Genomic DNA, 26,544 nt, shown 5'->3' with positions numbered 1-26,544 from the left:
GACCTCTGGAGGATATTGAAAGATATGCATCGAAATGTAAGAATATTGACGTCTGGTCTCATTGGTTTGTAATAGCTAGCTGTTCGTGAAAAAATATACCGGAAAAATGCATTGTGTGTGTGTGTGTGTGTGTGTATGTGTGTGTGTCCAAAATAAATTGTATGCAGAGTATTTTATGTCAAACAACGAGTTTTGACTCATTGCTATATACTTGACCTAAGAGTGGAAATTGCAGTCGAATCACTATAAGACTTATGGGTATAAAGCAAGATATAGAGATATTTTTCTTTATACGAATAACGATTTTGATTCATTGCTAAGTATGTAGTTGTCATATTAAGGTTCACTTGATAGTTCACCATTAATTTTTCTCAGTTCAAGGCACAGTCGTCTAATTGAATTGTGCCGATTTGTTCCAGATCTACCCGAAGATGGAGCTCCATGAGAAAGGCATCAAGATTCAAGACCTATCAGACTGGCTGGTACATGTAGAACAATCCCTTGCATCCGAACAACCACTGAAAGAGAAAAGCGTCGAGGTTAAGGAGCAGAAAGTTATTCGCAAGGTATTTGACTGTAGGTCTACCAGGAATTCTTCAAAATGAATACCTTGCAATGCAAACAACATGCATACACCTATGTATATCAAAGGATCTTTTTTTTGAATGACTACAAAACGTACACATATTTCTTATATGTATGTTAGTGTCTACAGTGAGACACTTCAGTATTGCGTGACAGTCGCATGCAATGAAATGGTTTCCCAGCAGCTATGGCATGATGTCCAGTGCTTGTTATAATCCGTTGCACTTTCGGCAATATGTACTGTAGGCCTATATTTCAAATCTAAGTGAGTGTTAAGTTCGGAGAAAAGACGATAACAACCCATCCCCCCCCCCCCGCCCCCCAAAAAACCCAACAACAACAAACAAACAAACAAGCAAACAAACAAACAAGCTGTACTAGGAAAAAATTTCCCTGAAAAGTGAATGATTAACTCACGAAGTTACACAAAGTGACTGAAAGCAGTGCCAGTTGAGAATTTAACAACAGAGTGGATGATTTTTGTTTGTTTGTTTGTTTTTTGTTTTTTTAAGGTTTATGCAGTAATTTCGTACGTTTGTCATTCAATTTGATAATCGGGTCATTAAAAAAGGCAGCACCATGAAGAAAATCACACAACTTTGTTTTTCGATCATGATATCACTGCGTTCAGACGATCCCCCGCTTCCTTATAACTCAGGCAAATTTGCAATCGCGCTCCCTACAGCGCCACGTGCGGTGACCTAACACACAGCTGTGGCAACCAGCAGTGATTTTGTCCTCATGTTTCAGGGCTCACACCCGTAAATACAGTGGACTGTCCCAGACCCCTTCACAAATTCGTACCAAAGATACCAAAATAAATGAAGAAAAAAGTAATTAAAAATCAATAATGTAGTTTGGCAAAAAAAAAAAAACTGAATAGCTGTAGATATTGAGTATGAATTCCTCTACAAATTGCATTTGGGTTGGAAGATGAAAGCTTTTCTGGTGGAATTTGAGGGGATTATATTTCATTGGGTACGTGTACGGAAAATGGGTGATTTTTTTAGTGACAAGAACTCGCAGTCTGGCTTTGCGGACCCCTGGACAGAATTTGGACTGAAGAATCCACCCTGAAAATTTGATGGATGAAAGGATATATCTCACTTATCCAGGTTAGTGAAGCTGAAACACCTCATTTCTCCCAGCTATGCTACAGAATTTTTTGAAATTTGATTTTTAGCACACATCCCTATGGGGGTATATTTATGGGTGTGAGCCCTATAGAGGATGCATGCAATGCACACAAGTCTATGGGAAGTATTCATCCCATACAAACTCTGCTGGTTTATGTTGATCTAATGTGTCAGATCTCTTCCTCCCTTCCCCCTTCTCCTTCCTACCCCCCCCCCCCCCCACCCCTCTCCTCTATCCCCCCCCCCCCGAACTCTGTTTGGCTACAATTTGTTTTCTTTATATTATGTCGTTGTGTTACTAGATCTTTGTACATAGCAGTCATCAGTATCACACAACTTTGAATGACTGTGTTATTTTAATGTATTTCTTTGTTTGGCTACCACTGAAACAGATCAAAATTCATAAAGTTAGTCTGTTTGACAAAACAAAGTCTTTTCAAGTATTTTGTAGGCAATAATGTGATGGCGACACCCCCATAATCAAAGATTACTGCCTGCATCTAGGTATTCATCTTATGAAGAACTGATCAACACTACATTTTTATTTAAAAAAAAAACCTCAAAGGGCATGAGATTCAAAAGTGTCCCTTTGAGAAGCTTTATAACCCTTAAATGTGTAATTTCCCATATGATGTAAGGGCAAATATCATCAGAAACACATTTATGATGTTTAAAAGTCAAATGAGAAATATGACCTCCACTAAAGGGCTCACACCCGTAAATACAATTGACTGTCCCAGACCCCTTCAAAATTCGTACCAAAGATACCAAAATAAATGAAGAAAAAATTAATCAGATATCAATGATGTAGTTTGGCAAAAAACTGAATAGCTGTAGATATTGAGTATGAATTCCTCTACAAATTGCATTTGGGTCGGGAGATGAAAGCTTTTCTGATGGAATTTGAGGGGACTATATTTCATTGGGTACGTGTACGGAAAATGGGTGATTTTTTTGAGTGACAAGAACTCGTAGTCTGGCTTTGCGGACCCTGGACAGAATTTGGACTGAAGAATCCACCCTGAAAATTTGATGGATGAAAGGATATATCTCACTTATCCAGGTTAGTGAAGCTGAAACACCTCATTTCTCCCAGCTATGCTACAGAATTTTTTGAAATTTGATTTTTAGCACACATCCCTATGGGGAAATATTTATGGGTGTGAGCCCTTCAGCGGGGAATTTCAGTGCACGCATGGACTGTCGATTGTAAAACTGCAAAGCGGGGGTCATTGTCTGAACTCGGGGTATTTCGAACTCGGTCAAACAATTTAGGTTTTCCCGCCCAATTTCATTAGATTTGCATTCGATTTAATGATGCGAGCATTCCTTTTCGAGCGAATTTGAATGATCACCGAGATCAACATTCAAAAAGCTAAGTAGTTTATTCAATTTAATTTCATCAGCATTCGAATTCCTGATTTTGTCACATAAACGTGTAAACAGATCGTTCAAATTAAAAATGCATGTGAAACGCATTCAAATTCGCACCAGCACAGCTGCGATGAACATTAAGGAATTCAAATTAACGAATAGGCAAACATTTACTGCTGGCAGTGTTTTCCGTTGCTGCTCATGTTCTTTGATATTCTCCATCTGTTTGAATGACGAGAATTATGAATAATTATGTAACAGAAAGAATATCCCAATGCAATGTATCTCACACACATTTCAGACCTAAAACGTTACTGAAAACGAAATCTGTAATACGACGATAATCACACTTGACATCATCGATGTTCTCATGCGATCTCTCATTATGTTAGCAAAGTCGGAGTTTAAACATTTTGTAAAATAATGTGATATTCAATTTGATGGGGGGAAAAGTGAAACTAACCGAACACCAAACAGAAAAAAAGTTAAAAAAGAGATGTTGAAATTGAAATGATAACATTGAACGTTGATGAGTTTGCCATTCATCAACGTAAGAATTACATAGAATTGCAGGTTTTGATTATCTTGATTATGCTAATTGAATTTAAACGTTCAAAGGTCGAAGTTGTGTGCCTATAAAGATGAAATTGAAACTGGTATTCGGTGCGAATTTCAACGTCTATCCAGCTGACGCGAAATTGAATGCCAACTTTCAGAAAAGAAATGACATGAAATGAAATTGAATACTCAAAGAATGAAAATGAGCCGTGAGAGCAGGTCAGTGACAAAATCCCTTGAATTTGAACGCCTTGTCGTTAATTCGAATGCAAATCTGATGAAATTGGGCCGGAAAACCTATAATTACCTTAATGCGTTTAGCATCCGTTCCCGATTAATGAAAAAAAAGATAAAGAAATGTGTACTTTTTCCCCAAAAGTTGTGGGGCCAGTTATGAAGTGCATGTATACCATATAGGAAGAACGCATGATATCTCATAATGTAATGGTACTCAAATCAAGAGAAATGGGCATTTGTTGTAATTGTGAATGGAGATGGAATTGCTTGGATGGAATTGCATAAAGTCTGTAACAATAAATGTATGTACCTACGCAAAAATAAAAAATAAAACTAGAGAGGGGCCGTCAAAGGCGGCAGACCCACGCCTAAGTACAAAGTCGGGGTAAACATAATGTGCATTCGGTCATCTACCAGAATTCGGCCACTTAATTGCCAGTGTGCTTTATCACCAGCCAGTGAGTTCTACCAAAGATCGTACACTGAAGTGTACGATCTTTGGTTCTACAGTCACATCACACGCAAATCACATCATTACACATACGGTATTAACACTCATTCACGTACAGGAAAGTCCTTAAGTCTCCTCCAAAAATCCATCGAAAATCCCAAATTCCACCGTCAAAAGTGCAGAATCGGAACTTTTCCAAGCGCGCGCGAATTAAGTCCAGTTTTAAGAGTATTGTCTACGCGACGGGTCGCGGAAAAATGCGCTAAAAATCGAGAAATACGCCGTTTTCTTGCGGGATATTTTGATTATAGCAAGACGAGAGTGTGATGATATCAAAGGTCGTATGAGTGTACGATCTTTGATGGTATCCACAAAAGCAAAAAAGAAAAACAAAATTTACGTACCCCCTAGGCAATTACCCCTATGATTAGTGTCTACGGGAATTATTCAATGCAAGGGTTGAATGCAAATGTCTACTGCACCAGTATTCGGCCACCAACGAGCGCCGCAACGTCCCCGGTGCAATTTTGCACCAACAGTGTAGAGCGCGATGCATTTTCAGCGGCCTAGCACACGCATTGACATTGAGCACGCATATCGTGCAGTGTGACTGCGACCGAGCAAAATGCTCCTCCAACGAAAAAAACAATCAATGTTAATTTGAAAAATCATAAAATATCAAAGGTCGTATGAGTGTACGATCTTTGATGGTATCCACAAAAGCAAAAAAGAAAAACAAAATTTACGTACCCCCTAGGCAATTACCCCTATGATTAGTGTCTACGGGAATTATTCAATGCAAGGGTTGAATGCAAATGTCTACTGCACCAGTATTCGGCCACCAACGAGCGCCGCAACGTCCCCGGTGCAATTTTGCACCAACAGTGTAGAGCGCGATGCATTTTCAGCGGCCTTGCACACGCATTGACATTGAGCACGCATATCGTGCAGTGTGACTGCGACCGAGCAAAATGCTCCTCCAACGAAAAAAACAATCAATGTTAATTTGAAAAATCATCAAAATACGGGCCAGTTTGTGATGACGGAGAACGAACTTTCATAAATCTAGAAGGACATAGTCCCTCAAATAGGCCTAAACGTAAATTTCGGAATTCTTACGAACATTTGAGCAGCGAAGTCGGATCGTTGGGGAGTTTATGTTTTCGTATGGTAGCGGAAAATCGCAAAGTGAGAAACGGGAAATTTTCGGAATGGTCACTATACCATGGGGTCAAAACTTCAAGGTCACACAGAATGTGCAAGGGTCAACCGATTATCACCAAAATCTAATCGATTCTTTCCTGTCATTATCCAAACATTCCCTGAACATTTCGTGCAAATCCGTTTACCCGTTCTCTTGTTATCTTGTACACAAACAAACAAACAAACAAACAAACAAACAAACAAACAAACATACAAACAAACAAACAAAAAAAAAAAAACCAAACAAACAAACAAACAAACATACGGAACCCTTTACATAACCCCCTGCCGATTTTCATCGGCGTGGGTAAAAACATTATAGAAAAGACATGATTATGATGAATGCGTAAAGCATAAACAACAGACGAAAATACATGATTACGTTAATGATTATGGGAGAAAACCAGGGTAGTGTGGTGCATATTATTTAATTGCCCGAAGTGCCAAATTATATGTTGCACGAATTTGAAGGCTGGAATAGCAGCATTGCCCAATCACATGCCTGTCTCTTGCGAAATTTGAATCACCGCTTCGCGAAGTTTAATATTTTATACGAATTGGAATGACAACATTTTAGGTTTGAGTGACCTTAATATACATTCGACTGATCGAAAATGCATTTGAACTATAAAGCGGCCTCGTATTATAGCCAAAACTCCTCGAGTTTGGATGTTCACAATGTCAATTTTACTGGCAAAAGAAATAGAATAAAACCTATATTTTGAGATAAGACTAGAAAGACTATCAGTCCGTATTTGATTGCTCAAAGTGTTAGATAAATTGCTCCGAGAAAAGAAAACACGTCAATGGTGGAAACGCAGCATTTCGCAATCACATCCCTTCTCTTCTTAATCTGAATGACCCTGCGAAAACTTGAATTACTTTCTAAGAATTTGAATGGCAATGTTTAAATTTGATTGGCCTAATAAAGGTTAGACCTATCAAAAATGAATTAGAACTTCAAAACGGCAGGGAAAGGCCAATCCTAAACAAATTAAACGAAATGCAACATCAAACTGTCTGGCTGATACACGTGTAGCTTACGAAATAAACTGCAAAGACCTATATTATTTCTTGCAGCTGCTCCATGAAGACATTCAGGTTCACCAACAACCAGTCAGGCAGTGTGTGGAAGATACTGAACAGTTCCTCAAGATCCTCAGACACAGGGGAAGTCACCCCGATACCAACCACCTGCGGCTGCGGGACGGGCAGTCGGATCTGAGAGGACGCTATGACGCTGTACTGACGCAGTCGTCTAACCGTCAGAAGACACTGACACGGGCCATCGAAGACTTGCAAAGGCTTGAGGTACATGTATGCAGTGCAAAATACTTTAATGGCTGTAGTAACATGCCGTCAGTAGGTCTACACAGTATTGCGTTGTTGCACGTTATTCTAAATGTGGAATTGCATCTATTTTAAAACATGTGCACAGTGATTTGTTTGTATAATGGTCTTCTGTATGATAGAAGCGACCATAATTATACTTGATTCTCTATGCAAAGTTGCAGTGTAACGTAACAAAAGAGGCAAGTAGCGTCAATTGTTGTCTGAAAACTCATGATTTTATAACTTACCTAACATTTTGATGAATTTAGTTAGCTTTTATGTTGCTGTTAAGAATCGTCTAACAGTCATAAGAAACAAGTTTTGGTTTTTTTCAAAGTTTTTTTTTTTTTTATAGTCATAATTCATTATGTTGGAGTGTTGTTATTCATAATAAATATTCGATACAGAATCAACACAATTTTACATAACAAAAATTCATCTTGGATGTATGCAAGCAATATTCAATTAACGATGATTAATCCAAAGAAAAGCAATCAGTGAGTACTAAATCGGAAAATCAAAAGATTTATCTTTAATTTATACACCAACTTAACGTTAACACAGAAATACCCTCCTAACCTACTCCTACTACAGGGTCTGTTCTATGGTTCCCTCTTACAGCTTAATATTAGTCTTCAATGAATTATATTCAATCATAAGAATATGTTGACGCCCTCTTTAAAAAAGACATTACCACAGATCATTGGCGCTAGCAGTAAGCGACTGGAAAAAAAAATACATGGATTTGAACCACCTCCTTAAGGGCGCTAACCGACTTTAAAAGCTTCTTTCACTGATGCATTCAAATATTTCAATAACTTGACATATTCCCGCTTTATTAAATGCAATGTTTCGTTAAGCACAATCAACATCAATAAATGTCACATTATAATGATACATAAGACTGAAAGTACAATTTGACAGGAACCTAAAAACAGTCTAAATAATAATGAATATTATGAATATGATTCAAGTTTGTATTGGATACAAAACTTTTACTCTTTTAGGCATTATATTCATCTAATTCCTTCGCCTGCTTTAAAAATTGACAAAATTGGCAAAAATCTATTGATTTTTTTTTTCATTTCTGGCAAAAAAATGTAAAGTACTTTGCATACAAAACATCACATTGTAACATTTAAGGTCATCAGTAGAATCAAGTATAAAAGTAGTTTGAGTAATTTGAGTTTGATTCTCTAACACAATTTTCCTGTATTTGAGATGTAAATTTTTGGAAAATATCGCATTCCCAAATCGAATGCGTTATTGTTTCTGTGGAGCTGGAACAAAAACAAAACAAAACAGAGGTCTGTGTTAGAGATTTCCATACCAAAAAGTCATTTATTAACACCGATATTTCCGTGCTGAATTTTATATTGAAAAGAACGAAGTCGTTGATTCAAGGTATCGATCTATAAGGAACACATACATGGACATAACATATTGATCCAGTGTAAAGTTTGGTTAAATATACCTCTCTAAGGGGTTTGCATGTTGGATCTAAAGTGCTCTAAAGATTTCAACAACCACTATTTCAAACCTGAAACTTTCCACAACTTTTTAAGAAACATTACCCTTTCTCTTTATATGAATTGTGTTAATAGATGGTAAAGCACCCGTACTTGTCAACATAAAAAATAGAAGAAAAAATAGTATATGTGACTCTGCATCACAAAACCAACAAAAAGTCGCCAGACATGGATTTTTAGTTAAGGAAAGATTCTGAAAAAGCAGACTGTACGTTTTAAAATGATGTATACCTCAATTCAAATGGACTCCCATTACCTGGGCAAGAAAGCACACACTCTCGAAAAGTACGGACCGAGAAAAAGGGCTCTGAAGTACAAGTTTTATTCAAGCATTTAATCTTTACCTTTAACTCTGCGATGGATGGAACAAAAACAGGATGGAAACCACATGAACAACAACAATGAAGGGATTATCAGATTTTGCTTTAATTAAACCTCTTCTATTAACAAATTCTTTCTATGATTAATGAAAAAAGATCAAAAGCAGTAGCATTATTCTTCCAAAAGTTATTAGACTTTAAAGTGAAAAGTATGCAAAGGATTTCAAGAAATGAAAAGGGGCCTTTAAGACATACCTGATCATTTTACTCTCCCCCCCCCAAAAAAAAGGTTGTAGAACAACTGCTGAAAACACACTTTCCCATTCATGTTATGATCCTAAACTAAAGAATAATGTTGGAGTCAGAACGTCAGAAAATATGAACAACTCCGATTACCTATAGATTGACTCATTTTCCTTTTTTTTTAGTCCTCACGTAAAATCAAGGGGTGCGACTTTATGTTCGTTTTGTGACGCACGGTCCCATACACAGTATAGTATAGTATAGTATAGTATAGTATAGTATAGTATAGTATAGTACACAAATATATGCCCAGTATATATCTCAAAATTTCACAAGATGATAATGTAGTATAATAACTTTCTAATTATCTTTAACTATTTGACATTATTAAATGTATGATTATGAGTTTCTGTTTCTTGGGTACAGAAAGAACAAATTATTTGCCACAAAACCAAATATCAAAAGTTGCTCTTTTAAATAGTGTAAAGGATTCCATGTAACAACACGGATTTTCTGTGTGTAGTGAGAAGAGTTGTATATCTTGGTCTAATGAAGATTATATATTTTTTTTTCGCATACTCAAAAGGACTTTTATCATCTTTTATTTTCAGATGATACAATTTTTGAAAATTACCTCGCACACACACGCTCACACATGCTCACACTTTTACACACTTTTTTGTCTTTCTTAGGCTGATTTCAAAGAATTTCAGGACTGGCTCCAGGGTGCGGAGCGAAAGATGGATACGATGGAGGGCAACGTTACCATACAACTTGATCCACTCAATGCCCAAGAGGCGCACCACAAGGAGTTCGGCGAGGACATCAAAGACCAGAAAGGCCACCTTCAGTTCCTCAAAAAATCAGTGCAGACATACACCAATCTGGCTAAGGTGAAATTTCAAATGATGTAACTCGTTTAACAGATACATTATTTTCATTTTTCATCCACTTTGGACAATATTATTTCATGCCCATTTGTGGGCTTGAAAACTCACCAACTTGAGTATCTCACCAAATTCACAAAGTGACTGCATAGTGTAAAGTACAGTCATTGATCCGAATACACATTTTCTTCTTTTTATGAAAGTGAATTTTCTCTTTGACGCCCTGACGATAATAGATCTACAGTCAAAGTCTTGACGAGTTCCGCATCAGAGTCCCGCTTCAAAACAGCCGTGCCTTTCAAGAGACACCAGAAACGCAACTCCTCGTCGGTCAGCTTCGAGACGTCACCTATCGCTTCGACAAGCTCAGGGTCCGCTACTTAAAGCACGTACGACTCTTTGAAGAGTTTGTTGCAAAGGACACCTTTTCCGAAAAAGTGAGCAGTGCTTCTACGTGGCTTGGAGACGCCAGGACCACGCTCAAAGATATGAGGAGCGAGCCTATTGTTGCTGCCAAGGAAGTCATCTTGAGGCAAATCGAGAGATTAGTGGTATGCATGGGTAGCTACTCGTAAGGTTGATATTACTTTATAATTTCCCTTTTTATAGCTTTTCTCCGTATGGTTGTAGAGGGAAACTCACACTCTAATTATATCTTAATTTTGTGTGATTCTTAATACTCTTTTGCCGTGATTCTTAAATTCTGGTTGTATTTCATCGGCATGGATTGTTGTTCAGTATGTCGTCTAACATTCTGTCTTTAAATGTTTTAAACGGCTGTGTCTCAATGTTTTTTTTGTCAGTTTTTTTTTTTTTTTTTTTTTTTATGCCTCCGCCACGAAATGGTGCCGGAGGCATTATGTTTTCGGGTTGTCCGTCCGTCCGTTATACGTCCGTCCGTCCGCTTTCGTTTACGCGATAACTTGAGTAATATTGACTGGAATTTTACCAAACGTGGACCAAGTATAAAGTATGATAGGGCAATTATTTGATTGGATTTTGGGTGAAATCGGCCAAAGGTTTGAGGTCAAAGGTCAAGGTCAAATCATGAAATTGTATCCCTTGACGCAATAACTCAAGACTGGATCAAGCAAATTTCACCAAACTTTGCCGGAGGATGATGTATCATGAGGCAATTACTTGATTAGTTTTTTAGTGAAATCGTACAGAGGTCAAAGGTCAAATATCAAGGTCAAATACTAAAACTTATCTGTTTACGTGATAACTCAGAACTGGATGAAGCAGCTTTCACCAAACTTGGTCCAAGGATGATGTATGATAGGACAATTAGTTGGGTAGATTTCAGTGACATTGGCAAGATGTCAAAGGTCAAAAGGTCAAGGTCAAATGCTAAAAATGTTGCTATTTCCCCCATATCTATGCAATGCCCAAAGGTATTCTCTTGAAACTTAGTGTAGACATGTACTACTGCGTAAAGATTCTCCAGAGAGAGTTTCATGTCATAAGGTCAAAGGTCAAAAGGTCAAAGGTGAGGTGAATATGTTGCAATATCACTTTTCTCGCCAATGGTTCAATGTATCTTCATGGAACTTGGTACATACGCATGTACTGACTGGCAGGGATTATCTAGGGAATTTAGGGGTCATGAGTCAATAGTCATGGCGGGGTCAAAGGTCAAGGTCAACTCCTCAAAATTTTACTATTTCCCTCATATACTAGTATATGTATGTGACCCTGCACCACAAAACGAACAAAAAGTCGCCAGACATGGAATTTTAGTTAAGGTCTGATTCTGAAAGAACAGACTCTAAGCTTTAAAATGGTATATAACTCAATTCAAATTGACTCTCCTAACCTATCTAAATATTGGAAAGAAAGTACACACCCTGGATATGTGTGAACTGAGAAAAGAGGCTCTGAAGGACAGGGTATATTCAAGCGTTTAATCTTTACCAAGCCGCCCTATAGCTAGCTGTGCGATAAATGGAACAAATAACAGGATGATAACCACCAGAGCAACAACAATGAAGGGATAAAGACATTAAGCTGAAATTGTGCATGCTTTATTAACACATTCTGTTAATGATAAATGCCAACTTTCAAAGCAGAAGCTTCATCCCTTCTAAAGTTATTGGAGTTTAAAGTGGTGAGCATGAACAGGTTTTTAAGGAATGAAAAGATGACTCTTTGAGAAACACCTAATTACACTATTCCACTAAAAAGTGTTCCAGAAAAACTGCTAATAACCTAATTTCCTTTTCGTTTTATGATCCCAAACTTAAGTATGATGTAGAAGAAGACTTGCTCTTTCAGAAAATATGGAAAAGTCAAGATTGACTAGGTTGACCTATTTTACCTATTTTCAGCTCTCACTCAAATGAAGAGCTTGCGAAGAGCTTTTTGTTTGTTTTGTGATGCACGGTCACATACGCAATGCTTGCATTATTAGTTTTAAAACTTAATGTATACATGCATTACCTAATGGAGATTCTCCGCGAAATTTCCAGCCACAAGGTCAAAGGTCAAAGGTTAAGGGTCGAAGGCCAAGTTTCAATGCCCCCCCCCCAAAAAAAAAGTATATATGTGACCGTGCACCTCAAAACGAACATAAAGTCGCACACACTGATTTTGCATGAGGACTAAGTGAAATGGGTCAACCTAGTCGAACTTGACTTTTTTATATTTTCTGAAAGAGCGGTCCTTCTTTTACATTATGCTAAAATTTGGTATCATAAAACGGGCAGGAAATTGTGTTTTTTAGCAGTTTATCTCGAACATTTTTGGTAGAATAGTGTGATTAGGTGTGTCTGTAGAATCTCTTTTTCATTTCTGAAAAACCTTGTCCACACTCTTCACTTTCAACTCTTATAACTTTTGAAAGAATAGTGCTACTGCTTTTAAAGTTGGCATTGATTATGGACAGAATGTGTTAATGAGGCGTGCTTAATTTCAGTTTAATCTGATAATCCCTTCATTGTTGTTACTCTGTTGGTTTACTTCCTGTTTTTTGTCCCATTCATCGCACAGCCAGCACGGTTTGGTAAAGATTAAGCGCATGAATAGACACTGTTCTTCATAGCCTCTTTTCTCAGTTCACACTTTTCCTGAGTTTGTGCTTTCTTTCCAATATTTAGATAGGTTAGAAGAGTCCATTTGATTTGAGTTATACATCATTTTAAAGCTTAAAGTCTGCTCTTTCAGAATATGGTCTTAACTAAAAATTCATGTCTGGCGACTTTTTGTTTGTTTTGAGGTGCAGTGTCACATATATATTTTGTACTATAATTACACTCTTTCTTCATACCTTGGAAATTACTCAGTGCATAAACTTAAAAGGGTCCGTCAGAAGTCAAGTAAAAATTCTCAATTTCCTAAATATGTGTACCTGCTTTCTCAGACAATTATAGCAAACCCAGTTCAAGGAAAGTGAAAATTCAAGATATTTCTGACAAACCTGTCATTTTAATATTTTGCCAGTTATGTGAAACTGTCATCGCACATTGTGAAGACATTTTACTATACACCTATTGGGAGAATCATGCATCATGGCGGAGGCATCAGTCGCCATAGCGACATTTCCAGTTTTTCACTGCCTCGCCTAAACTAATCAATGCCGAAAACGTTTCCACTTTGATTAACAGAAATAATTTTCCATTACCATCAATATTTTATATTACTGGTAAAGCATTTTTTGTTCCCCTGTTGTTTTGACCTGAAAAAAATCAAGTTTATGGCCATTCTTATCTATTATCATTCAGACGTTCCATCAAGACGTTATTACCCAAGCCAGTGACATTCAGGATGTTTCCCAAACTAATCAATGCCGAAAACATTTCCACTTTGATTAACAGAAATAATTTTTAATTAATATCAATATTTCATATAACTGGTTAAGCATTTTGTTCCCCTGTTGCTTTGACCTGAAAACATCAAGTTTATGGCCATTCTTATCTATTATCATTCAGATGTTCCATCAAGACGTCATCACCCACGCCAGTGATATTCAGAATGTTAAGACCAATTATAAGGACCTTATCATTTCGCAGCCAGCCGTACAAAGAACTATTGGTATGTATTCAATTCAACTAAAATTCAATTTTATATTTCGAAGAGAACATTAACATTTCACTTTCTTTTGTAACAGAGAATAAGGTTGCATAACAAACCAAAGCCAACTGAAAAGAGTATTCGATAATTGTGGAAGCTTAAAGTTACTATACGTTTTCATGAAAACTGAAGGGATGAAAATGAAATAACAGTACGCAAAATTGAAAAAATAAAACTGGAGAGACCCACTTAAAACAGAGTTGTAGAATGTGGGCAGCTCACGTGAAACAAGTCAATAGAAAAATGAAAACAAAAATACGAGGCTGGATCAACAATGACACTAATAAAGGAAGACTAAGAGGCAAGACAAAATGAGGCAAGACTAACATGACAGGAAGACAATACAATGGAAAGAAAAGCCCAACAGATCCAGCGATGAAAAAGGCATTCGCGAAAATGACAAGTTGATATTGAGAATAGAAACAGAAATAGCATAAAGAGTCGAATCCCAGCCGTGTAAGTGTATCAGGACAATAGGGACGAGAATAGAAGTGAGTGTATAATATCAGTTGTAACGCAAATTCTTTTAAAGGGTGACAAAATAAGCTAATAGGCTATTTTCAATTCTGTAAAATAAGATTGCAATAAATAGAACTTTAATCTCCTTCTAAATGAGTATCTAAAAGGAACATATTTTTAATATCATACTTCAAATTTAGTGAATTCCAATAATTTGGGCCAGTATGAATTATGACCATGTTTTAGAAAACCAAAATAAGTCGCACTACGTCATTTCAGGTGAGGACTCAAAAAAAAAAGGTGAAATAGGTCAGTATTGTCAATCTTAAGTTTTCCATATTTTGTGAACAAGTTATTCGTTTTCTTTCATTCTAAAGTTTAAGATCATAAGACGAATGGGAAAGTTGTTGAATAGTTTGATTTAAGTATGTTTTTACAGGCCCCTTATTATTTCTTCAAGATGCTTACATACTTTTCACTTTTCGCTCTAACTTCGGTGAACACTGTGCGGGTTCTCGTTTATTGAAGTCAAAATCACAACCAATTTCTAACAGTGCTTTGAAAGTTTGTACCGAAAATTTCAATTGCAATGATAATGTTAACACTGGCGAAGCACAAAATGCTCTTCAGGAGCGACCACATGAACCAATCAAAAGTAAAATCAATAATTTGATGAATGGTTCAATTCCCCCGCTCAGAAAGAGGGGTCTAAAATTTGCCCATTTGAATATTCGTAGTTTAATTTCTAAAATTGATGAACTTAGATTACTTCTGAGACATACATCACTTGATGTCATTGGTTTGAATGAGACATTTTGTGATTCCATGATCGATGATTCTGAATTGCATATCGATGATAATGTCCTGCGTGGGATATGTGGTTGACTCTTTTCAATGATGTTATCAACAAGTACATACCTTTGCGCAAAAAGCGGATAAGAAAACATGCATGTCCATGGATATCTGATGAGATTGTTAAGCTCATGACGGAACGTGATAAAGTTCTCAAAGCTGCTAAAACTAACAATAGTGATGATCTTTGGAATACCTATAAATATCTAAAAAACAAAGTTACTCATCTCATGAGAATAAGAAAAAAACAGTGTAACACTGACCAAATTTTACAAAATCGTAACAGCAGTAAGAAAATGTGGAAGAGCTTGGGGGAACTTACGCCTAAATCATCACCCATTTCTCCCAATACCATAAATTTTGATGATGCAGAAGTATCGGACAACGCAAGTATTGCTGAAGCATTCAACAATTTTTTTCATGTCTAATGCTACTAAAATTACAAAAGACCTGCAGAGGAATACTTCTCAAATGATATTAGATGAGGACAAAGGCTTTGTTCCATCTCATTCTCAATTTAATTTAAGTATGATAACGAGAGATTTTGTATTGAGACAGATCGAGCTTCTTGGCATAGATAAAGCAACCGGAGAAGATCACATCGGTTGCAAACTTTTAAAGATGACGAAGAATGTTATTGCAGAATCTCTTTGCGATATTATCAACAAATCCCTGTCTACGGGAGTTGTTCCACGTGAATGGAAAAAGGCTCGGGTAGTACCAATATTTAAAGCAGGAGATATTTCTTCGTTGAATAACTACCGCCCCATCTCAATCTTACCAACAGTGAGTAAAATTATCGAAAGGACCGTACATCAACAACTGAGCGAATTCATGAATGCGAATGATTTACTACACCCTAATCAATCTGGTTTTAGACCATTTCATTCCACATCAACTGCTCTTGCAAAACTTGGGAATCAGTGGTCTTTGAATATAGATAATAATCAAATTTCTGGAGTTGCCTTCATAGATCTTCGGAAGGCATTTGACACTGTAGATCATGACCTACTTTTACATAAATTAAAGTGTATAGGGTGTAGCAAGACGACTGTAGATTGGTTCAAATCCTATTTAAGTGACAGACATCAAGTGACGCAATTCGAAGGAGCCAAGTCCCACCCTTCAACTAATGAATTGGGTGTACCTCAAGGGTCAATTCTTGGTCCTCTTTTATTTTCAATTTATGTCAACAGTCTACCCGAGTGTATTTCAGAAGGTGTTATAGATATGTACGCTGATGATACGACCCTCACTGTCAGTGCTAATGACGCAACAGTTTTAGAAGAAAAGATAACTGTTGCACTAAATAAAGTAATGGGGTGGATTAAGAAAAATCGGCTCGTCCTTTACACTGACAAAACGTCTGTCATGATTATCGGCTCCCGTGCTAATCTCGGGAAAATTGAAAATTTCAGTATTTCATTAGATGGTAGTCGGATTAAAAGAGTTCAGTTCACTATCAAAATGTTTAGGTGTTTTAATAGATGAAGAACTGAAATGGTCTAAACAAATCGAAAATGTATGTAAACGTAACCAAAGAAAGTGTCTGCATGATAAAGAGAGCGAAGGCCTTTTTGCCCCAACAATCCCTAAAATTACTTTATAATAGTCTAGTGTTACCACAATTTGATTACTGTTCTGTTGTTTGGTCAAACAGATTTCAATCCCATACAACTAAGCTAGAAAAAATTCAAAAGAGGGCAGCAAGAATAATTTTGGACAAAACATATGACACACCGTCGGCTGATTTATTCAAAAGTCTTAAATGGATGACACTAGACAAACGTTTTGATTTCAGCCGCGTTATGATGATATATAAATGCGTCCATAACTTAGCCTCTTCGTACCTTCAGGTGCACTTAGTTAAGCCTAGTGATGTACATGAACATCATACAAGGCTAATAGACCGTGGAAATCTATGTGTGCCAAGATTTCGCTCTGATTGTCATAAGTGCAGACCAATCGTATCCTCTGTACTTGAATGGAACAGGCTAGATCATTCAATTAGATCAGCTTCTTCCATATATTCATTTAAGAGATTGTTTAAGCAAAGTTGCTATTTGTAAGTAACACACGAAATTCATTCTGGGCTTTATCATTCCTGTATAATAGCGTTTTAATTGTTATTTCGGCATTCTGGTGAACTCTTGCTGTGGCATGTACTTTTTATGTTACTTTGCAATGTAGAGTATGCTGGTATGTATTGATCTACCCTGTATTATGTCATCTTCTGTATATTATTATACGTTTTGCTATTTAATGTACATATGTGAAAGTACACCTCAAAACAAACAAAAAGTCGCCAGGCATGAATTTTAAGTTAAGATCATATTCTGAAAGAGCAGACCTTAAGCTTTAAAATGATGTATAACTCAAATCAAATGGACTCTCCTAACCTATCTAAATATCGGAAAGAAAGCACAAACTCAGGAAAAGTGTGAACCAAGAAAAAAGGCTCTGAAGTACAGTGTCTATTCAAGCGCTTAATCTTTACTAAACCGTGCTGGCTGTGCAATGAATGGGACAAAAAACAGGAAGTAAACCACCAGAGTAACAACAATGAAGGGATTATCAGATTGAACTGAAATTAAGCATGCCCCATTAACACATTCTGTCCATAATTAATGCCAACTTTCAAAGCAGTAGCACTATCCTTTCAAAAGTTATTAGAGTCGAAGGTGAAGAGTGTGGACAAGGTTTTTCAGAAATGAAAAAGGGATTCTAAAGACACACCTAATCACACTATTCTACAAAAAATGTTCGAGATAAACTGCTGAAAAACACACTTTCCTGCCCGTTTTATGATCCCAAATGTTAGCATAATGTAAAAGAAGACCCGCTCTTTCAGAAAATATGAAAAAGTCAAGTTCGGCTAGGTTTACCCATTTCACTTATTTTCAGTCCTCACGCAAAATCAGTGTGTGCGACTTTATGTTCGTTTTGAGGTGCACGGTCACATATGTTCATCAATATTATTCAGGGCTCCACGAAAGACCACTATTTATTGGTGAATGGACTACCCTGACAAAAGATTAGAAATAAATAAGTAAATGAATAAATAAATAGATACATGTAAACTCCTGAAAGGCTGATTCGACTGGCTTGAACGTTGGTATTAGATATAGACAGAATGTGTTTATCGAGCATAATGAAGGTCAATTTGATCGGCTGTGAATAGTGCACTTAACTCGTTTCCGACGACATTCTATACGTTAAAGTGTATACCCAGGACCTACTTTTTTTTTCCTCAGGCAAATATTGTACTCATAGAACTTGGGGTGTTTCCGTTTCTTTTTTTTTTTCATTCACCATTTTTGTTTATTTTCTATTTCTGTTTTTGTTCAAAACCATATTAAATGTCCAAGTCATGTTGGTCTTATATCTAACTTCTTCTTTTACTATCTTGGCGTTAAGATGATATTGTTGAGTCAATCAGGATCCTCAAGACAGATGCTGAGGACTTCCTGGAGAAACTGCAGATGGCGCTGGCCAATACCCAGCTAGTACATGAAAAACTTGACAAGCTCATCACGTGGCTGGATGAGGTAGAGGAGCAGCACCGCCTGGAGAAAGGGGCCTTGACTTCGTTCAGGAGGGAAACCATTCTAGAGGGAATAGAAAACAATGAGGTGAGGAGGAGAGGGAGGAGTAGATGGAAGGAGGAAGAGGAGGAATGGAAGATACAGAGTATAGAAGCATGCAGAGAAATAGGAAATGGGGAACCAAATGGACACTGGTTTCCGTAAGTTTTAGATGATACTGAAATATCTGAATAAACTGCTAATGACTTGCGTACTGGCTGAGAGAAAGGAAATAACTTATTAGATAAGCGCCAGACAGCATGATGATGTTTCAAGCAAGATATAGTAAATGTTGAAGACTTGTTTTCAGGTCTTCAAAACATTAGGATGACGTCAATCTTTATGAAGAGTTCATGAGCTGGCAGTGTGTCAAAAATGGATGCGTGAATAGCAAAAGTGTAATATGGCACTTACTCTAATGAAGTGTTCACGTTTTCAAAGACCCGTGTGTATGTGTATGTGTATGTGTATGTGTATGTGTATGTGTATGTGTAAGTGTATTTGTGTGTGTGTGCGTGTGTCTGTGTGTGTGTGTCTGTGTATGTCTGTGTTTGTGTGTGTGTGTGAGTGAACTGTGTGTTGTGGCAGTACCAGCTGACGTTCCGTCAAATGAATCTTATGTTGGATGTTTCACATCATGTAGTCAGTTTTATAAAACGCTTTGGCCCGAATTCACGAAGGTGGTACAAAAATTAATGAAACCCTGGTTTAAACCATGGACAAAAACCATGGAGCGCCAAGTGTCGCAAGGAAAATTTCGTTACGAAATCGGTCATTTCGTCGACAAAATGACCGCTTCGCTAACGAAATTATCATTTCGTGGAGGAAATGTTCATTTAGTTACAAACTGCTCTCATTTCGTTACGAAATAATCAGTTTATCGACGAAATGACTGATTTCGCAACGAAATATTCCATGCGACACTTGGCACTCCATGGTTTTTGTCCGTGGTTTAAACCATGGTTTCATTTGTACCACTTTCGTTAATTCGGGCCTTTGTGTCTGCGGTGGAGGGCTAAAATCAATCACGCTATTTTAAACTGAAATTGATATCAAGGCGTGCTAACTGACGAACCATTCAGCTCACCATGCCTATGTGCAAGCGTATTAAAAAAAAAGAATCTGATTAAATTCCCCGTCCCTCCCCAGAATCTTCATAAGTATATCTCTACCCACCAAGACGACATTGACGCCATCAACGATGTCGCCTTCAAGCTCTGCCACATCATTGAACCCCCAAAAGCCAAGACTATTCGAGACAAGTTGTCTGAAGTCAATAACCGTTACCAAAACATCTGCGATGCAACTATCCGACTCAGAAACATGCTCCGTGGACTGGTTGACGGGGTGAATGACTTCGAAAGCAGAGTCAACAGACTGGAAGACTGGGAGCTGCAGTTGATCCAGACCCTGAGCTCCAAAGGAACGGAACAACTTGAGGTTTTCTGAATTCATTATCTGTTTTCTCATAATATAAAGACAAAAAAAAAAGTAGAGAATTGTTAGAAAAAAAAATCAGGAGAAAATGAGCAAAGGAAATGCGATTCCATCGGGATTGGAACACGAGACCTCCGGATGCTAGCCCCGTGCTCTGCCATCTGAACTATAGAAAACCCTAGTTCAGTGTTCGTCCCAGAAACCTGTAATACTCGAATGGTGAGAAGCTATACAGTGCATTTGTGTGACACACATGCACGCACTTGAACCTGGCATAAACCCAAAGGATAATTCAACTTGTTGATAAATGCAAGGGATCATCGAAGTGATGCAGCTTTTTGAGTATAACAAACGCAAACAGAAGAAAACTGACCAGAAATGAATATAATTTATTAAGGGAATGAACAAAGAAAATAGGTATAAGAAAAAGAGAATAAAGAAAAACACGCGTTCCATGATCATTATTTTGTACATTTGCTATGGTCAGACTAAGTCGTATGCGTAGCAGGATTGCTTCTGAGTAATAAAGCTAAAAATTAATGATCAACGAATTAATGAAAATACGTTACTACAGTTTAATGTAAATTTCGTACATCGTCCAGCTTTTCCAACCAAATTTCATATTATAAAGGTATCTGACCCACTTAAAACAACAGCATCGCTTGTCATTTTATAACTTTGCCTTTTTTTTTTCTCTGGCTCTATCACATTTCTCAAGATGCACTGTTAATGTTGCACTTTCTTGTGTTGATATTGCCTTCCTTTCTTGTTTTTGACAGGATGCTAAGCAGCAAGTGGAGCGACAGCGTCCCGCTCTGAAACACATTTTGCACATAGGAGAGCAGTTGATCAAGGAGCCAGGGTTTAATGACACATCCCATTTCAAGGACATTTTGGCCAACGTAAGATTGAATTGGGAGACTCTGGAGGACAGTTTGGCACAGAGGTGAGAGTTAAGCCAAACAAACATATATTAGAGTAAAAACAAAACAAAATATACACATTGAACAAAGCAAAAGCCAAACGAAACAGCAGCAACAACAACAACAATAGGCAGATTTTACAGGGACTAGAAGGGCTATTGTGTTGCTGTTGCAGTAGGGGGCAAAAATCACAATTTCTCACTCACTTATAAATAATGTGTTTGTTTGTTTTTAATTGCTGTAATATTTGGTACTTATAGAGATCCACAAGCAAATCATAAGTTTCAGATATTGAGGAAATATCATAATCCTCGAATTGTATGCTTTTGTTCGTGTATATCACATAGATCCGTGCCAGATTAGAAACACTTTGGATGTTTCTTTTTATTTTACATTCCAATCTACAAATACATGTATAGGCACCATGGGAATGGGGAATACTGTCATTATTTCGTTTATGTTTTTTTGTTTGTTTTATTTATTTTTCTTCCAACACAGTTTCATACATAAATCAAGATTCTTTTCAGGAATATCGCATAAAATGTCAGTAATCAGATTACAATGTACATAATTCAAGGAAGGAAACTTGATGTATAAATCAATTCCATTAACCAAATATAACTCGTATTACCAAATTTCCAAATAATTACCTGAGAAATTATGCGGACGATGGATTGCCAATATAAGCAGAAGCTTGAACACGTGGCAGCCCAGGGACCTGTCTACATAATAAACATATACATTTTTTTTTTTGCAGAATGGGGAAATACTACAGAATATAATACACTGAATATGCATTATGTTTAATATTCTAGTGCATAGATACGAATAAAAGTAAAGTGACTTATGATGATAATGATGATGACAGGGTAATGATGAGGAAAAAAATGTGATAATGAAGATGAAAGTGACGGTGCTGATGCTGAAGATAATGGGAATGAAATGAAAGAATGATCGACACAGAGACATTGCGTATATCTGTTGTAGTTTTAAATCCAATTTACAGAAAAAGACATGTGATCAAACAAAAGACAATCTATATTCAGATGCCATGTTCACAAATTGTTATCTGACAGTAACATAGTTTTCAATCTAGCCTTATACGAATAAAACGTTTTACATGATTGACATAATCTAGGAGTGTGTGCCAAAGATTTGTGACCCGCTACAAGAAAATGATCCTAAAGTCGGGCGAGGGCGATTATTTGAGAATTGCATGATATAATCCCCTAATCTTTCTGCTTTTAATTGATATATAACACATTTTATAAAAATAATCGGCTGCGGAGATATCGATGTTTAAAAGAGAGCATGTCGAGACGTCTGGAAAATCACCGTTTCGAGAAAAGCGCCCTAAAAATCTTCCTTTCGACGCAATTGCGATCAAGGGACACGCAAGTCAGTTTTCACCTCTAGACAAGAGAAGGTAAGCCCTAGCAACCCCCGAAGAGTTCATTCAAGCACATCAGCGTCGGCGGTCTCCTCACCAACCAATCGGTGACCAGGATGTGAGAAGCGGCTGAGCATAGCGCACCCCGCCCGCACGCACCAGTCGACTGGGCAGTGTGCGAGCTTCACGCTTCGGTTAGCAGCAAGCAGCAAACCAACGGCGTAGCCAGGATTTCATCTTAGGGGGGCGGTTAATCTGCGAGGGAGAGGGTGTGGGAGGGGGGTTTCCCCCCTCCCACGGTAAGAACTTTTTGCATTTTGATGTTGCAAATGGTGCAATTTGATGCATGTTTTTGCGCGTTTTATCGACGTGAAACAGTAACATTAGTGTAAGGTAGCAGTATATTTTGATGTAGATTATTATTGAACAATTTGCCTATAAAATGGTATCATTAAAATAATCTTCTTGTATTAATTCTTTTCACTGATATCATGAACGCGACTGAACCCGAGCGAGCGGAGCGAGCGAAGGAGGAGGGGGAGGGTGTGGGAGGGGGTGTACCCCCTCCCACGGTGAGAACTTTTTGCATTTTGATGTTGCAAATGGTGCAACTTGATGCATGTTTTTGCGTGTTTTAACGAGTTGAAACAGTCCCACTTGTTTAAGGTTCCAGTATATTTTGATGTAGATTATCATTGAACAATTTGCCTATAATATGGTATGATTTAAATACACTTCTTGTATTAATTCTTTTCACTGAATATCATGAACGCGACTGAACCCGAGCAAGGGGAGCGAGCGAAGGGAGAGGGGAGGGTGTGGGAGGGGGTGTCCCCCCTCCCACGGTGAGAACTTTTTGCATTTTGATGTTGCAATGGTGCAATTTGATGCATGTTTTTGCGCGTTTTATCGACGTGAAACAGAGACATTAGTGTCAGGCAGCAGTATATTTTGATGTAGATTATTATCGAACAATTTGCCTATAATATGGTATGATTTAAATACACTTCTTGTATTAATTCTTTTCACTGAATATCATGAACGCGACTGAACCCGAGCGAGCGGAGCGAGCGAACCGGGAGGGGGAGGGTGTGGGAGGGGGTGTACCCCCTCCCACGGTGAGAACTTTTTGCATTTTGATGTTGCAATGGTGCAATTTGATGCATGTTTTTGCGCGTTTTATCGACGTGAAACAGAGACATTAGTGTCAGGCAGCAGTATATTTTGATGTAGATTATTATTGAACAATTTGCCTATAATATGGTATGATTTAAATACACTTCTTGTATTAATTCTTTTCACTGAATATCATGAACGCGACTGAACCCGAGCAAGCGGAGCGAGCGAAGGGAGAGGGGAGGGTGTGGGAGGGGGTGTCCCCCCTCCCACGGTGAGAACTTTTTGCATTTTGATGTTGCAAATGGTGCAATTTCATGGATGTTTTTGCGTGTTTTAACGAGTTGAAGCAGTCCCACTTGTTTGAGGTTGCAGTATATTTTAGTGTAGATTATTATAGAACAATTTGCCTATATTTAAATACACTTCTTGTATTAATTCTTACACTGAATATCATGAACGCTGTCTGTTCAGCAATCAAACAGAAAAAGCATGCTCACGAGGTTGTAGATAGGGGCATATCCCCTCCCACACGAAGGGGATTTTGCGTTTTCAGACCTGAAATTCAGCGATCTGGTGCAAATTTTTGGTGCAATACTTTTTCATCGAAGTGTTAAAATCACGGAATTTAGCTCTTATTCCGAATGTGCACCATCTGTGTGTCAGTGTATAAAGTCTAGTGAGGTAGAGCTTAGGGGAAGGGGAATTCCGCCTCCCGCTCGCGGAGCTTTTGCGTTTTTAGAATTGAAATAAAGCGATCTGGGTATAGCCACAGTCTACTTCTATGCATGGTGGAAGGGGGGGGGGGGGAGGAGGGGCGGGTGAGCAGGGAGAAGGCGTGGGTTAGTGTTATCTCCACCTTTCCCTTCCGATGGAGCTTTTGCCTTTTTAAGGTTGAAATTGAGATATCTCGTATACGCATATTTGATGGAATCAACATTTGGGAAATCAAAAAAAAAAAAAAAAAAACAGATGGGGGGAGGGGACTGAGGGAGGAAAGGGTCGATTAAAAGGGGAAATTCCCCTTATACATGAGGGAACCTTGAGTTTTTGGAAGGTATGTGATAAGTCTTGTGTACTCAGAATTATTCATATTTTTTTTTTGTAAATCTAAAAAGTGTACTAAGCTAGGGAAAGAGGCACAGAGGGGGAGGGTTTGGGAGGGGGATACCCCCTCCCATGCACGAGAGATTTTGCATATTTTGAATTGAAATTCAACGATCTGGTGCACACTTTGAGTGAAATATTCAAAAAAAATATCTTATTTGATGAAAGGTTGCAAAGGAGACCCGCTTCATGTGCATGCATACAGTATACACGCATTTTTTTCCGCCTCCCAAATCCCCGGTCCAAATCTTTGGGGGGGGGGGGGGGGGGCGACCGCCCCCATCGCCCCCCCCCCCCCTGGCTACGCCAGTGCAGCAAACTGACCAATGAGATCACTCTGGTCGTTGTTAGGGGCGGAACCTATCTGTGGCGCTCAATCCAAATTTTCGAACCAGTTTCTGCTTCGTTGAAACGCCAAAAACCATGGCTCAGAAAAACGCTATTTTTTGGTCTTTCCTTTGATCATTTTGCTTCAAAATTTCGACAGATGATAAAAGACATGGTAGACTCCAATAGCATATCAAAATCAGAAAATCGTAAGTTCTGACTAATTTTAATGCTCTGACTTCAAACTCGATTTTCACGGCTTCGACCGTGCGCGACTTTAGGACTTTTTTGTTGTAGCGGGTCACATTTCGTCCATTATGCCTTAGAGATTTTTTTTGTGCAATTAATAATTTGAGATTTACTAAATGAAAATTTTGCGAATTACGAGTAGGATACGAATGGACGTTATAATTCAGTTTAAAGGAATCTTGAAAAGTGTTTGGAAGTAAGTTGTTCAAATACTTAAACATAAAAAGCAAAGAGTGAAAGGTATATATATATATATATATATATATATCAAATATATTCAGTGTTTTTAACCCGTTCCATACTGAATTCTGAAATGCCCATAGACTTAAAGGGTGTGTACAGTTCTGGTCGAGGTGTAGATTTAGCTTTTAACATTTTGCGAGATATTCAGAAACCACTCTATGAGATGTAAGGGGGAATGCAGTTCTAAGGGGTATCAAAAGTCTATTCGATGGAAATCAGTTTTGAAATGGCTGAGATATCCCCAAACAAGGTGAAGCAAAGAGATTCTAATAAAGTTGTGGCATGTCGCCTTTTATTGTTAGCACTTTTTTAGAGATATCTCAGCCATTTGAAAACCAATTTTCATTAAATAAACGTTGAATCCTTCTTAAAATTACATGCTCTTTCATATTTCACAAGAGGCTTTTCATTATCTCACTTAGGAATGTTCAAAACATGAATCCCTACCTCAACCAGTACTGTACAGTCCCTTTAATACACGGGCCACCAGGTACCCGTACAGAACGGATTAACTGATAAAAAAAGTGGATTGGTGTGGGCTATTAAAAGTATTGTGAGTCAGTACTTGTGCGCATTCTACTCAATCTAAAGCATGGAGCAGGTCAATGACCTCCAAATGGCCAGTCAGAAATATAATGGTCAGCACAAGGAAACAGCCTGCTCACTAGAGGGCAAGGAGAGGAGAGTTGACCAGACCTGCCGTGATATGAGAGACAAGGCCGCTATGGAGGTGAGCGGTCTAGAATTGGAGGTGGGAGACGAATGATCGATAAATCAATGTTTTCTTAGTTCCGCATCATTGAGAGACCACTGGCCAAGTTATCTTACTGTAAATATCATATTTGTATGCTGTGACGACGATAATTTTTAATATCTTTTCTAAGATAATGGCAAAATTCATCAAGTCAATACAGTTGAGAATGTCACATTCTTG

The 26,544-nt window shown here is 37.8% G+C and overlaps 1 protein-coding gene across 1 annotated transcript; it reads left to right on the top strand.

The window, feature by feature from the left end:
- Positions 1-338: 338 nt before the first annotated feature.
- LOC139717747 (microtubule-actin cross-linking factor 1, isoforms 1/2/3/4-like) lies at positions 339-21,366 on the top strand. The gene is made up of 8 exons (XM_071629252.1): positions 339-566; positions 6,625-6,855; positions 9,661-9,861; positions 10,092-10,406; positions 13,782-13,884; positions 18,652-18,866; positions 19,968-20,258; positions 21,035-21,366. The coding sequence occupies exons 1-8, from the start codon at positions 432-434 to the stop codon at positions 21,203-21,205; spliced, it is 1,662 nt and encodes a 553-aa protein (XP_071485353.1). The 5' UTR covers positions 339-431; the 3' UTR covers positions 21,206-21,366.
- The last annotated feature ends 5,178 nt before the right edge of the window (positions 21,367-26,544 follow it).

The sequence above is a fragment of the Diadema antillarum genome, unplaced genomic scaffold, assembly GCF_040938485.1.
Source record: "Diadema antillarum isolate AM-2024a unplaced genomic scaffold, OU_Dant_1.0 scf00000081, whole genome shotgun sequence".
Lineage (NCBI taxonomy): Eukaryota > Metazoa > Echinodermata > Echinoidea > Diadematoida > Diadematidae > Diadema > Diadema antillarum.
The sequence above is the reverse complement of the archived record's forward strand: the minus strand, read 5'-3'. Positions and strand labels throughout refer to the sequence as shown.